Here is a 12,646-nt window from a genome sequence, read left to right as displayed (position 1 = left end):
GCTTTATTCATGAGATTTCTTCTATTTGCTCTGTAAATGTTACTGATCTTCTGAGTTCCACAGAGAAACACTGCGTTAATGGACCCTACAAGGCACTACTGGATCAGGTCTGAGCCTCTCAATGTGAAATATGAAGCCCTTTATGGCTCTATGATCATTATCATATGGTCTCACTCACTGTGTCCCAGGGAAGACTGGACCTGGCACAGGATCTGAAGGCAATTATAGAAGCAGAGAGACCCGCAGAGCGCTGCATTAACACTGTGTCATAGCTGAGGTCATTGTTTGAACAGCCTTCCTTAATTATCCACCTCCCAGGCTCTGAGAAAGAATCGACTCTCTCAATTATCTTGATCCTATTATACAAAATTCTAGAACCAAACTTTTTTTCCAAGACTCTGCCTTCTTGTTAGAATTTTGACTCCCCACTTCTCATACTGCTCATTTCTATGGATCCCTTATACTCTTCCCCTCTCTCAGTTTCTTTTTCTCTACCAGCTGATAGCTAATCTTCCAGATTTGGGGGCAAATAAAAACTGCAGGGGAATCCCTAACCATTGCACCTAAGGGTAGCCTGAAAGACCCCACTGCCTCATAGAGAAATGCCTGCCTTTGAGTCAAGAGAGAATTTTACTTCTGAAGAAGCAAGACTACCCACTTCAGAATTCTTCTTATCCATTTTTATATTTATTTTTAAAAATAACTGTTATTCCTTTAAACTTGGAGGTTTTCTTTTTTTTCCTAGGTTGCAAAAAACATGAAATTTTAGAGTATGAGATCCTTGATACCCAGAACTCAGAAATAAAAAAAAAGCTATCTGGTAGCTTTTTTCAGGGTCACACTGGAGTACTGTCTAATAGGTCTTCCCACAGATTTTTTTTTTTTTTTTGATTCCCTAGGGCAACAGACCTTTGTTCATAATGACAGCCTGAACTCTGTGATGTTTCATGTTAACACACAGATATTTTGCTTGGTCAAGTTGCATATAATTTCTGTTAGAAAAAAATATCCTCCCACATTCTAGCTGGATTGCCATGTAAGAACTTATGCAATTTGCTTCTAACTCAGCCTAAAGGATTCCATGTTGCCTTTCCTGATGGACTACAGTATCTCACGATCTTTGAAAACACCTGTTACTTTGCAGCTCCCTCCTGAATGGGTTAAATACTTCTTTGACACATATTCATTCTATGCTAGTCAGAAAGTCTTTTTTTTTTTTTTTAAGTTTTCAAAATGTATTCCTTGATACCAAACAGGATCATTTGGTTAGTGTGCAGGAAAGAGCATGCTCAGCTGTTATTCTTTGCAAACCTGATTTATAAGGCTGGCCCATGGCTGGCCTCTGGGAATTTAAGATTTTGATAAGAGTGGCTCCTGTTGTCTAAAGTTTTACAGACAATATGGTTTATGATGAACACCTGCTTTACTTCCAGGAGTCTGGAATCTTGATACACACCAGGAAGAAGGTGCCATCTCTTCCCAGCCAGGCCTCAGTAACAATTGTGTGTGCTGAGTCTTTAATGGTTCTTTGGCTGACGCCTTTCCATCCATGTTGGTGGGGGAATTAAATACACCTCATGGAATTCCACTGAGAGCAGACTCTTGGAAGCTTGAGTCTGGCTTCCTCTGGCATTTGTCCTATGTGCCTTTTTCCCTTTACTGATTTTATTTTGTATCCTTTGGCTGTGACAAATCCCACCTGTGCGAACAGGAGCACAGCCATATCCCCTCTCCTGAGTACTTCTAGAACATATTTGAATCTGGGGCTGGTGTAGCACAGAGTTAGTCACAGGCATGTGTATGTAAGCCTTCTAAACTGTTTTCCTAAAGTAAATGGAACAGATCCCATCTGACATCAGGCAAGCCCAGATTCATAAAGGAGGAACACCCCGCCTTTTCAAATGAAAATCCCACATTTCTTCTCTAAACCCCAAATATTTGAAATCAACTCACTGGTGTCCTGATATGACCCATCAGGACAGTGAGTAACACAGCTGCTGGTGTCTTCATTCAGGAAGTATCCATATTTACAGGATACGCACTGGTCACCGTGGCTTCCAAAGCAGGACTCACAGTTGGGGGCGCACTTCCTGCATCGCTTCTTGTCAGCGTGGTAGTGGCCAGGGGGGCAGCTGGAGACACAGATCCTGCATGGTGGAAAAATCAGAGAGACAGCAGCATCACCTGTGGCTCAGTTCTCAGCATCAACATCAGTCTTGAGCCAGGATCCCAATGCTGCCTCCACCAGGCCTCCTTCTGGTTGTTAAGGCTTTCTCCTCCACTGGGTATGAGGCAGCAATGGTTACACAACGCCACCTAGACCAAGGAAGGCAGCTCTCATTGCAAACTATCCCCTAGTTTCATCTGGGTTTTAGAAGGGTTGATGGTTAGAAACTGAGTCTAAAAAGGAAAGCTATGGTGGGAAACCTGGGGAGAACATGTGGGAATCGTGATTTTGTGTTGAAAAGGTCATTGTTATAAGAAGTTACTTCTGCTTTTGTGTTTGTGCCATGCAAGTCCTATGTGTGTACATGTGGGTAGTGGTGGTGGTTATATGCAATTGTCCAAGTTAATATATTTAAATTTATGTTGCTTGTGAGAAACCTTTTTTAACAACTTCCTTATTTGCCCATAACTTAAGGACAAGGCTTGCTTCATTAATCCATTCAACAAATATTTACTGAGAACTAATCAAATGTCAGGCATTTTGCAGAGTGCAGGAGATAGAGGTACTGAGATAGCCAAGGACCTTTCTCTTAGGGAATTTATACTCCAGCGTGGAATTGCAACCGGAATTGAACATGTCTGGGTCTGTTTTGGTGACTGGAGCATGGAGGCCCTGCAAGAGTGAGTTTTGCTGAAGGAGGAGGGAGAAGGTGGGTGAGGTATGAGAGACTCTGGGTGGGAGAGGCTGGGCTCTGGCTGCAGCACCCATTGTTCTAAAGTCCAGCCCCATGAAAACATCGGCTGATTTTTAGGCTGAAGGCAGGGGCTCAGAGGCACAAGGTCCATTACAGTGTCTACAGCAGAGAAGAGAAGGGGCAGGGAGCAGCAACTGTGGGATTATGGAATGGCTCCAGGTTGTGTGCTCTGGCATCTCCATCAGGGGCAAAGGCAGCTGGCATACAATATCAGTGGGCTGGAAAGGACACAAACCACTTAGAAAGGAGGAATAAATTCAAGAGATCTATTGTCTATGATGAGCGCTGGTGCTAACAATAATATATTATATACTAAGAGAGGTTTTCAGTATTCTCAACACAATAAAAAATTATGTAAAGGAATGTATATATTAAATAGCTTGACTGAGACATTCTACAATGTATGCATATGTCAAAACATCACATTATATACCATAAGTGTAATTTTTCCTTGTCAACTGAAATCAAAAGATCTGGAGGGGAGGCTGAGGTATGTGTTTAGCTGGTCCCAACTCAAAGTCCTTCCAAATGACAGAAAAGACATTTGCAGGTTCAAAGCTTACATGCACATTTTGTGTTTAGCAGCTCAGTGGTTTTCACCATTGTGAATGACACAGACAGGCAGTGGGTCTTCGCAGCACCATGTATCCTATGTTTAGGGCCTAGTGGGAGAGCATGGGAAGACGCTGGGCATTGGAGTCCCTTCGTGGTGTTGGCCCTGCAGGGACTCCTGGGGCTGTGAGGATTCTTTCTTACCTGGTGTTGTTTTTCAGCTTATAGTAGTAGTGCAAACAGTCATTGCAGTGGTCTGGTCCCGGCCCATCACAGCCAACCTCACTGCACTCAGCATCACAGGGACCTTTCCAGAAGAGATTAGAACAACACTTAGAAAAAAGAATTTTATAGCAGGTCAGTTTTACCTTGAATTTTTTATAAAATCTTAGGGTATTTCAAAAGTCTCATGGAAAATGGAGTTAAAGATCAATCTATTTTTGTGCAAAAGTAATTTGAAATCCATGCATTGTATTTTTTTTCCCATTATCCACACTTCCCATGAACTTTTTGAAGATGCTACATATGATTTTTTTTTTTTTTTTGGTGTGTAGTTAGAGGAATAGTGGTCAATGTGGCTGGGAGCCCAGAGATGAACTAGTGAGATTTTTTTTTAAGAAATTATGGTGTATATACACTATGGAGTACTACTCAGCTATAAAAAAAATTAAAGTCTGTCTTTTGCAACAAGATGGACATAACTGGAAACCATTATAATTAGTGAAATAAGCCAGTCCCAAAAAAGACAGATAATCATAGGTTTTCCCTGATCTGAGGTAACTAATAAGAGTATGTGAAATGTAATGTATTGGAATGAAATGGACATTTTGAGATAGGAAGATTGTTTATAGGCCTTGTCTCTTCCATTGAGGAACAGTGTTTTTGTTCTGATTTTTTTCCTTCACACTATGTGTTGAACTCTTTTACTTAGAAAAGGGTTAAGTATATGATCATTAAGTAAACTGAAAACAGATCTTTGTAAAAATTAAGAGTGGGAATGTGAGAGGGAGAAGGAAAAGAAGGATTGGCATGTGGGCAGGAGGAAGGGTAGGGGGGAAGTATCACCGTGTTCCTAAATCTGTATAAATGAAATACATAAAACTCGTACAACTTAAATAAAATGTTAAAGAATTAAAAACCAACCCCAATTGCTTAAGTATCAAGAATGTAAATCCCATTCATAGCCTGGTCTTCAAAGCACATATGGCTGCCTTGTGGGAGATAACATATATTTCAGAATTCAAATGAACAATACTACTGTAAAACTGGCAAAATCAACTACAATTAAGTATGCATAACAACAAAAATGTAGGATTTATAGAAAAATGAGAAGTTAAGCTTCTGACAAAAAAAATAAAAGAAAGGTTATTCAATATCTAGACCAGACTTCCTGTCTTGTCCAAGGTCATTAAAGCCACTGAATACCTCTGAAATACTGTAGCCAGCAAGAAACATCATTATGGCATCTGGCACAAGCTGATCAGCATCCAGTCTTGGATCACAAAGCAGGTACTTCAGGCACAGATAATAGATTTAAAATTGCATCCTACCCAAAGGCCAATGGGCAGCTCAACAAAAGAAAGTGACGTATAAGTTGAAAAAATGCGAGCAAGCTTAAAGAATTCCAGACCTGGGATGAAGGCTGCTAATATCCCCTATTACATATTCTTTGGTACAGAGCTAGAGAGATGCACAGTAAGGAAAAAAATAAAATGCCAGCAAGATGAAGCTATTGTGTGATTGCTGACAAGATTTCCAATGGTATAGGATAGTTACTGAAGTTTTAAATTCACTTTTTCTTTTTTCTCCATACTTTAAGACTTCTGGTCTCATAATTTCAAGCCCATTCTCACTGAAAATTCATGTTTTTAACGAGCAATAAATATATTGCATGAAATATACAAGTAGTAGGTCAAGGGTAACAGAAATGTTTTGAATCCTACTTAATCAAAAGAACTTATTGTTGAACCTTGATTTCTTTTAATCATGATGGTACTTTGTTTTACTATTATTTGTTTATTTATAGGTTTGGGGGAGTGGCTCCCATCTGCTGGTTTACTTTCCAAATGCTCACAACAACCAAGGGGCTGAAGTCAGGATCCAGGAACTCAGTCCAGGTCTCCAGCATGAGTGGCACCTTGAGCCATCACCACTGCATCCCAGAGTGTTCATTAGCAGGAAGCTGGAATCAGGAGCCAGAACCAGGAATTGAACCCAGGCACTCCAATGTGGGGTGTGGGTGCTTGGCCAAATGTCTGTTCGGCAGTACATTTTATAATTACTGACTCATAAAAATATAAATAGTTAGAACTGGGATGGAATGGCTTAGAAAAAAATTGTTGAAAAATACTCTCATTTTACTGATGAAAAAACTGATTTTCCAAGAGATACACTGGCTTGTTCAGTATCATAAGGCAAGGGGAGTTAAGATCGACATATGTTCTGATACCCAGTCCAGGTCTCCTGCTTAGAGGCAGCATATCATGTCCTAGAAATGACTTCTCCATCTGAATGTAAATGAGTCATTTCAAAATGCTGATTAATTCTAAGAGTCATTTTTGAGGGCATTTTTGCTGAAATCTTAGATTAATTTCTAAATTAAATTCTATAGCTAGCATAACTTGGGGGTATTTCAGCTGTCTACCATTGAACACCAGAAGAATGGCACCACTGCTGTGTGAGGGCTTTAGTTCAGCTGGCTGGGGGTCTCACAGTTTCGTGTAATTGATGAAACAATATGGGGATCTGGTTATGATAATGCCATCTGTGCTTGTCAGGCTGTCTTCTAAAGAAAGGCAAAAATCACAGCTCCAAAGGAAAGTACTCATGGGTGGCCCTGAATTTTCACCAGGTGATTTTTAGAATGAAAAAATAAAAACCAAGAAACATTCATTCTTGATATTTGCCAAAGTGATCTGCATGGCAGGTTCATATGCCATACAGTTTCTATTATAATCTTAAACTGTCCCAGATGCAGTTTAGCATAGTAGGTTGTAGGATAATGGTGAAATAATTGTTTTTTTTTTTTCTCTTACAAGTGCCAATGTCAATGTTTTAGCGATATAATTGGAAAAACCACAAAGATGTATAGCTGTTTGTTCAGGATCTTAACATTAACAAAAGGTTACTATTATGCTCCATTTATGTTTTTGGATACACTGTCTCCTATCAGGGAAGAAAAAATGGCTTGGGAGTTATAACATAAACAGTATCATTACAAGCTCAAAACAAAAGAAACATAATTTAACACAATCTAGCTTTGTTTAGCTCAATTGGTCTTAATTATTCAAGTGTGTTATTAATTTTGGGACACTTTAGAATAAAGGAAACTATACTCATATTTAAGATACTCAGTAAAGGTGATTAATGAAGCACTTTTACCATTTTATAAATTTAGGGGCCGGTGTTGTGGCGTTGCGAGTTAAGTCATCACCTGAGAGGCCAGCACCTCAATGGGCTCCAGTTTGAGTCCAGCTGCTCCATTTCTGATTCAGCTCCTTGCTAGTGTGCCTGGGGAAGCAGTGAAAGATGGCTCAAGTGCTTGGGCTCCTGCTACCCACATGGGATGCCTGGATGAAGCTCCTGGCTCCTGGCTTTGGCTCAGCCCTGGTTGTTATGGCCATTTGGGGAGTGAACCAGTGGATAAAAGATTTCTCTTTCTCTCTCTCTCTCTCTCTGTGTGTGTAAGTCTGACTTTCAAAATGAATAAATAAATCTTTAAAAAAAGGGAACAAAATCTGAGAACTACAGGAAAAATATTTTGAGTCTCAAGGTACATTAAACATCCTTTTATAAGTAATTCTTTATTGGGAGAAGCTTTATCGATTAAGTGTTGTATGCAATATCTCAGGACTGAATGCACCTAGACATGACAGAGTAAGACAAAAATCATAAATATAAATAGTATGACAAAAATTGCAGTTGATATGGCTACATCACCCTAGAAAATTGACTCTAAAACATAAATTAGTGAGAGAGTCTTCCAGACAGAAAGCATGGAATATTTTCCACTGCAAGAAAAACAATACTCAAAATACTTAGATATAACACAAGAAGCAAACTACATAAAATTAAAAGATCACAGTAAAGTAGGATGTGGTCTACGTTTTAGGTGGAAAATGTTATTATAAAAACAATTCTGAGATTACAAGTAAAATCTAGCTTCCAAAAAAACTTCTAAAAATTTATTTACTTATTTAAAAAGATTTTTAAAGAGTATTGATTGATTGATTGATTTGAGAGTTAGAGTTACAGACAGAGAGAGGGAGAGACAGAGAGAAAGGTCTTTCACCTGCAGGTTCACTCTGCAAATGGCCAGAGCTGTGGAGATCTGAAGCGAGGAGCCAGGAGTTTCTTCCAGGTCTCCTATTTGGGCCCAGGGGCCCAAGCATTTGCACTATCCTCTACTGCTTTCCCAGGCCATAAGTAGAGAGCTGTATTAGAAAAGGAGCAGCCAGGACATGAACCAGTGCCCATATGGGATGCTTATCCCATTATGCCACAGTGCCAGCTCTTTAAATTTTTTAAGGTAAATAAATTCATGTATTTCATATATACATATATATGATTTATATGATATATATATATATATATATATATATAATAAACCAAAACAGGTCCAGGTGAATTAATGACTAGATGTAAAAAATAAGATTATCAAAAAGTGCATAAAATTCTTTGATATTAAAGGATTGAACTTCTGCAAAGGACCATAAATGTTACATTTGAAATTGTAAATCCCATTCTCCAATAATTATTGTTTTTTCTGTCAGAGCAACATAAAACAAAAGTTTTATTTGGGAAGCAGGTGGTAACTGAGATTATGTTTTCAGCAAATAGAGACAATATGAGGGACAATAACATACAAAGAGTTCCTAAAACTTGGTAAGAGAATGACTGCCACCTTGCATAGAAAAAAATGGTAAGATACAGTGACATCTAATTCATAGAACTACCTACAAAGCTATAAAAATAAAAAAAGAATGAGCTGTTTCTGTCCGTTTTTCTTTTTTGTTCTTTCAGTCAATGCTGGTAAGAATGAGTCCAGCACACACAGAACTGATCTCAGTGTAGACTGGTAAATCTCGTCAGGATGATAATGGGACCAAATGTTTCCAAGCCCTAAAACTGATTATCCCCATTGATGCAGTAAATATTAAAATGGAACTCCATTCTAAAGAACCATTGAGGATGCTTGTATTTGTAGACAGATTAATACACAACAACACTGTTTCAAATGGTGTAAAGATCTATAGACAAATTACACATACCAGGTTATGGACTAAACACATCATAGAGCAATCACCCTATGGACTATGAGGTTTTCAGAGAGCACATATGGATATTTAAATACATGAACACATACACATGCAAATATTTAGAGGGGACAGAAAATGAGATGGAAGGAAATATACAAACCATGGGGTGCATATTATAATATTCTATTATCCCACGTGGTGGGGGATGTATGAGTTATCCCTCCTTGGCTGTGAGCCCCTTGCCAGCTGGCTCACCTGCATAGTCTTCTGTACCGTAGTCATCTGTGGGGTCTTCCACTCGGCTGTAGCGGGAACGTTCAACTTTAGGAAATTCATTGGTGGGTGAGTACGGCTGTACGGAGGTGCCATACAGGACCAAAGACCACTCTTTCAATTTACCTTGAGAAATAATAATACCATAGAGTCACCAAATATTGAAGCCAAATATCCACACTGTGGCTTCATATCTTTTAGTCCTTTTCACTAAAGAAACAGTTGAAGAACGATGGCAAGAAGTTTGAGGTGAATTATTGCATCAGAAACGGGGCTAGAAATGCACATTTTTCACCCTTTGCAGAATAAGATATTTAATAATTCACACAGCATATTTACTGAGCAGCCACTACAGGCTAAGCCTTGGTTTAATCAGTATGTGTACGAAGACTAGGAAAGGAACATACTTCAGATTGCTGGAGAAGAGGCTAAATTTTAAATTCTGAATGCTCAACAGAACCCCAGAATTTTACCAAATGTCTAGTTTTTCCAAGTATAAAAGTGTTACTTAAGCCTTTAAAAAATGTTGGCATTATTTGCCTCATTAATAAATAGACAAAAACTACCCTTCGTTTCACCTAATTTCTGAATCAATCATTTGATATTAAGAATACATCACATCACTTCTGGGCCTTTTGGCTAAGATCGAGTGTAGAATACATCACTATTTATACTATCCTAAGACCTGTGTTGTCCAAAACAGTGACCACTAGACACATTTAGCTATCTAAATTTAAATGAACTAAAATTTAAAACTTTGGGGCAGCTGTTTAAGACACCACTCGAAGGGGGGCGGCATTGTGGCACAGCAGGTTACTGGTTTGTCTCCCTGCTGCTCTTCTCTTGAGCCAGCTCTCAGTTAATGTGCCTGGGAAAGCAGCAGAAGATGGTTTAAAGGCTTGGACCCCGGCCACCCAAGCAGGAGATCTGGATGGAGTTCTAGTCTCCTGGCTTCAGCATGGCCCAGCCCAAGCTGTTGCAGTCCTCTAGGGAGCAAGCCAGTGGATGGAAGATCCCTCTCTCTCAGTAACTCTGCCTTTCAAACACATAAATAATTAAATAAATGAAAAAGAGAAATCACCACTTGGAGCACCCACATCCTATATCAGTTTGCTTGAGTTCAAGTTCTAGCTCCTCTTCCAATTTCAGTTCTGGTTAATGCAGACCCTCAGAGCAGCAGATGATGGCTCAAGTACTTAGATCTCTTCTGTCCATGGAGGAGACCTAGATTGAGTTCCAGGCTCCTGACTTTGTCCTGGTCCATCCCTGGCTGCTGCAGGCATTTGGGGAATGAACCAGAGGATGGAAGATATCTCTTTGTCTCTGTCTTTGTCTCTCTAAATATATAAAAATTTTAAAATATTTTAAATTTCAATTCCTGCTGACACTAACCACATTTCAAGTGCTCAACAGCACCAGTGCAGGATACCTCCAATTATGCCGAAGTTTCTATGGAGCAGTGCTGTCAAAGAGCACGTTCTAGTCAAGGATGTCCTTGGACAGCTGACAAGAAGCATCTTGCTTTAGTGTAGTCTTATATATTCACTGATTTCTCAGCTTCATAAAATTAAAGTGCCAATGCAAAAAGGTAAAAAGAAGAAAGGAAAATTGCCTTTAGGCCCTTAAGCCTGATAAGATTCATGCCAAAAGAAACCAACCAGAAATGGATTGACAAAACCAGTACAAACACAGGAACCCGTTTCTCACTGAGAACCCCTTCTACCTTGGCTTAACATGTAGAATCCAGGTATGGTTGGGGACAAGGGGCAGGGCTGGCTCAGATAGTGATGAGTTTCAGCTGTCAGTTTCCTTATTATTAATATCTATTGAATCGCCATCAAATTGATGACTATAATTTCTATGCACTTAGTATACGCTAAGCACAGGTCCAAATGTTTTGTGAGTTTTATTCAATTTATTGTTCATAAAAGCCCTGAGGTAGGTAATATTATTCCCATCATACAGATTAGAAAGTGAGCGGGGCGGCTCTGTGGCATGGAGCCGGCTCTTGACATAGCAGGTAAAGTTGCAGCCTAAAAGGCCAGAAACAAATATGGGCACTGGTTCGAGTCCCAGCTGCTCCAATTGTGATCTGGCTCTCTACTGTGGCCTGGGAAGGCAGTGGAAGACGGCCCTAGCCCTTGAGTCCCTAGAGACCCAGAAGAAGCTCCTGGCTTCTGGCTTCAGATCAGTCCAGCTTCAGCCATTGTGGCCATTTGGGGAGTGAACCAGCGGATGGAAGACATCCCTCTCCCTCCTTCTCCCTCTTTCTGCCTCTGCATCTCTGTAACTCTGCCTTTCAAGTAAAATAAACAAATCTTTTTTTAAAAAAAAGAGGTTGATAACTTCCTCAAAGATGGTAAGACTACAGGCTGATTTTAAAATCCATTCTTGGATCCAAATTCCACATAAAGCATTATAGGATACTGTCTCCTGTTCATTTCTAATTTAGGAACCTGAGCTTTAAAATAAAGCATTGAATATTTCATGGACACACATTGATGGGTGGTTGGTCACACGATGGGATGTGAAAACAAGATACAATATCCAAACGATGCTGGCAACATGGCACAGGTTGTTCCCCTGGTGCTGCTGGGGCTGACTGGAAACTATGTTGGCTGCCACTGCCCAGCATTGCAAGAGAGGATCATTAGGCCAGAAATTCAAGTACCAAAATCTGTAGCATGGATTCTACTAGATGTGAATGACATCCCTGTAAAGCCAACAAATCCTAAATTGAACCACCCTCATTTGGGGACCACCTCTATTCTGTGATGTACTCTTTTTTTTTTTCTGACATGTACATTGAGCCAGTATTATTGACAATGTAAAGATACATTGATCTTAAAATCCATTCTGGAGGCCAGAACTGTGGCATAGTAGGCTAAAACTGCACCTGTGGTGCCAACATCCCATATGGGCACAGGTTTGAGTCCTGGCTGCTCTTCTGATCCAGCTCTCTGCTTATGGCCTGGGAAAGCAGTAGAAGATGGCCCAAGTTCTTGGGCCTCAGCACCCACTTGGGAGACCTGGAAGAAGCTCCTGGCTCTTGGCTTCTGATTGGCTCAGCTCCTGCTGTTGTGGCCATTTGGGGAGTGAACCAGCAGATGAAAGACCTTTCTCTCTGTTTCTCCCTCTGTCTGTGACTCTGTGTCTCAAATAAATAAAATCGGCCGGCGCCATGGCTCACTTGGCTAATCTTCCGCCTGCGCCACCAGCACCCCGGGTTCTAGTCCCAGTTGGGGTGCCGGGTACTAATGCCGGTTGCTCCTCTTCCAGTCCAGCTCTCTGCTGTGGCCTGGGAGGGCAGCGGAGAATGGCCCAAGTCCTTGGGTCCCTGCACCCGCATGGGAGACCGGGAGGAAGCACCTTGTTCCTGGCTTTGGATCTGCGCAGCTCCGGCCGTGGCAGCCATTTGGGGGATGAACCAATGGAAGGAAGACCTTTCTCTCTGTCTCTCTTTCACTGTCTATAACTCTACCTGTCAAATAAGAAAAATTTAAAAAAATAAAATCTTTCAAAAAATATCCATTCTGAATCCAAATCCAGAATGCTTAAACCATTACATAATGCTGTCTGCTATTCAAATTGTAGAAGCTCCCTATCTTACATGTAGTTACACCCCCAATAAATCTATTGTAA

At 40.3% G+C, this 12,646-nt stretch overlaps 1 protein-coding gene across 2 annotated transcripts in view; it reads right to left on the bottom strand.

Moving 5' to 3' along the window:
* PCSK5 (proprotein convertase subtilisin/kexin type 5) overlaps nt 1-12,646 on the bottom strand; it is a 434,133-nt gene that overhangs the window by 150,234 nt on the left and 271,253 nt on the right. For both annotated transcript variants that reach the window (XM_062208432.1, XM_062208433.1), the window contains exons 14-16: nt 8,987-9,130; nt 3,678-3,780; nt 1,954-2,147 (exon numbers count right to left, since the gene is read on the bottom strand). In XM_062208432.1, coding sequence (XP_062064416.1) covers nt 1,954-2,147; nt 3,678-3,780; nt 8,987-9,130 — 441 coding nt within the window. The remainder of the gene's footprint in view (nt 1-1,953; nt 2,148-3,677; nt 3,781-8,986; nt 9,131-12,646) is intronic.

Source organism: Lepus europaeus, chromosome 12 (assembly GCF_033115175.1).
Source record: "Lepus europaeus isolate LE1 chromosome 12, mLepTim1.pri, whole genome shotgun sequence".
Taxonomy (NCBI): Eukaryota; Metazoa; Chordata; class Mammalia; order Lagomorpha; family Leporidae; genus Lepus; species Lepus europaeus.
Note: the sequence above shows the minus strand (reverse complement) of the source record. Positions and strands in the feature narration are given on the sequence as shown.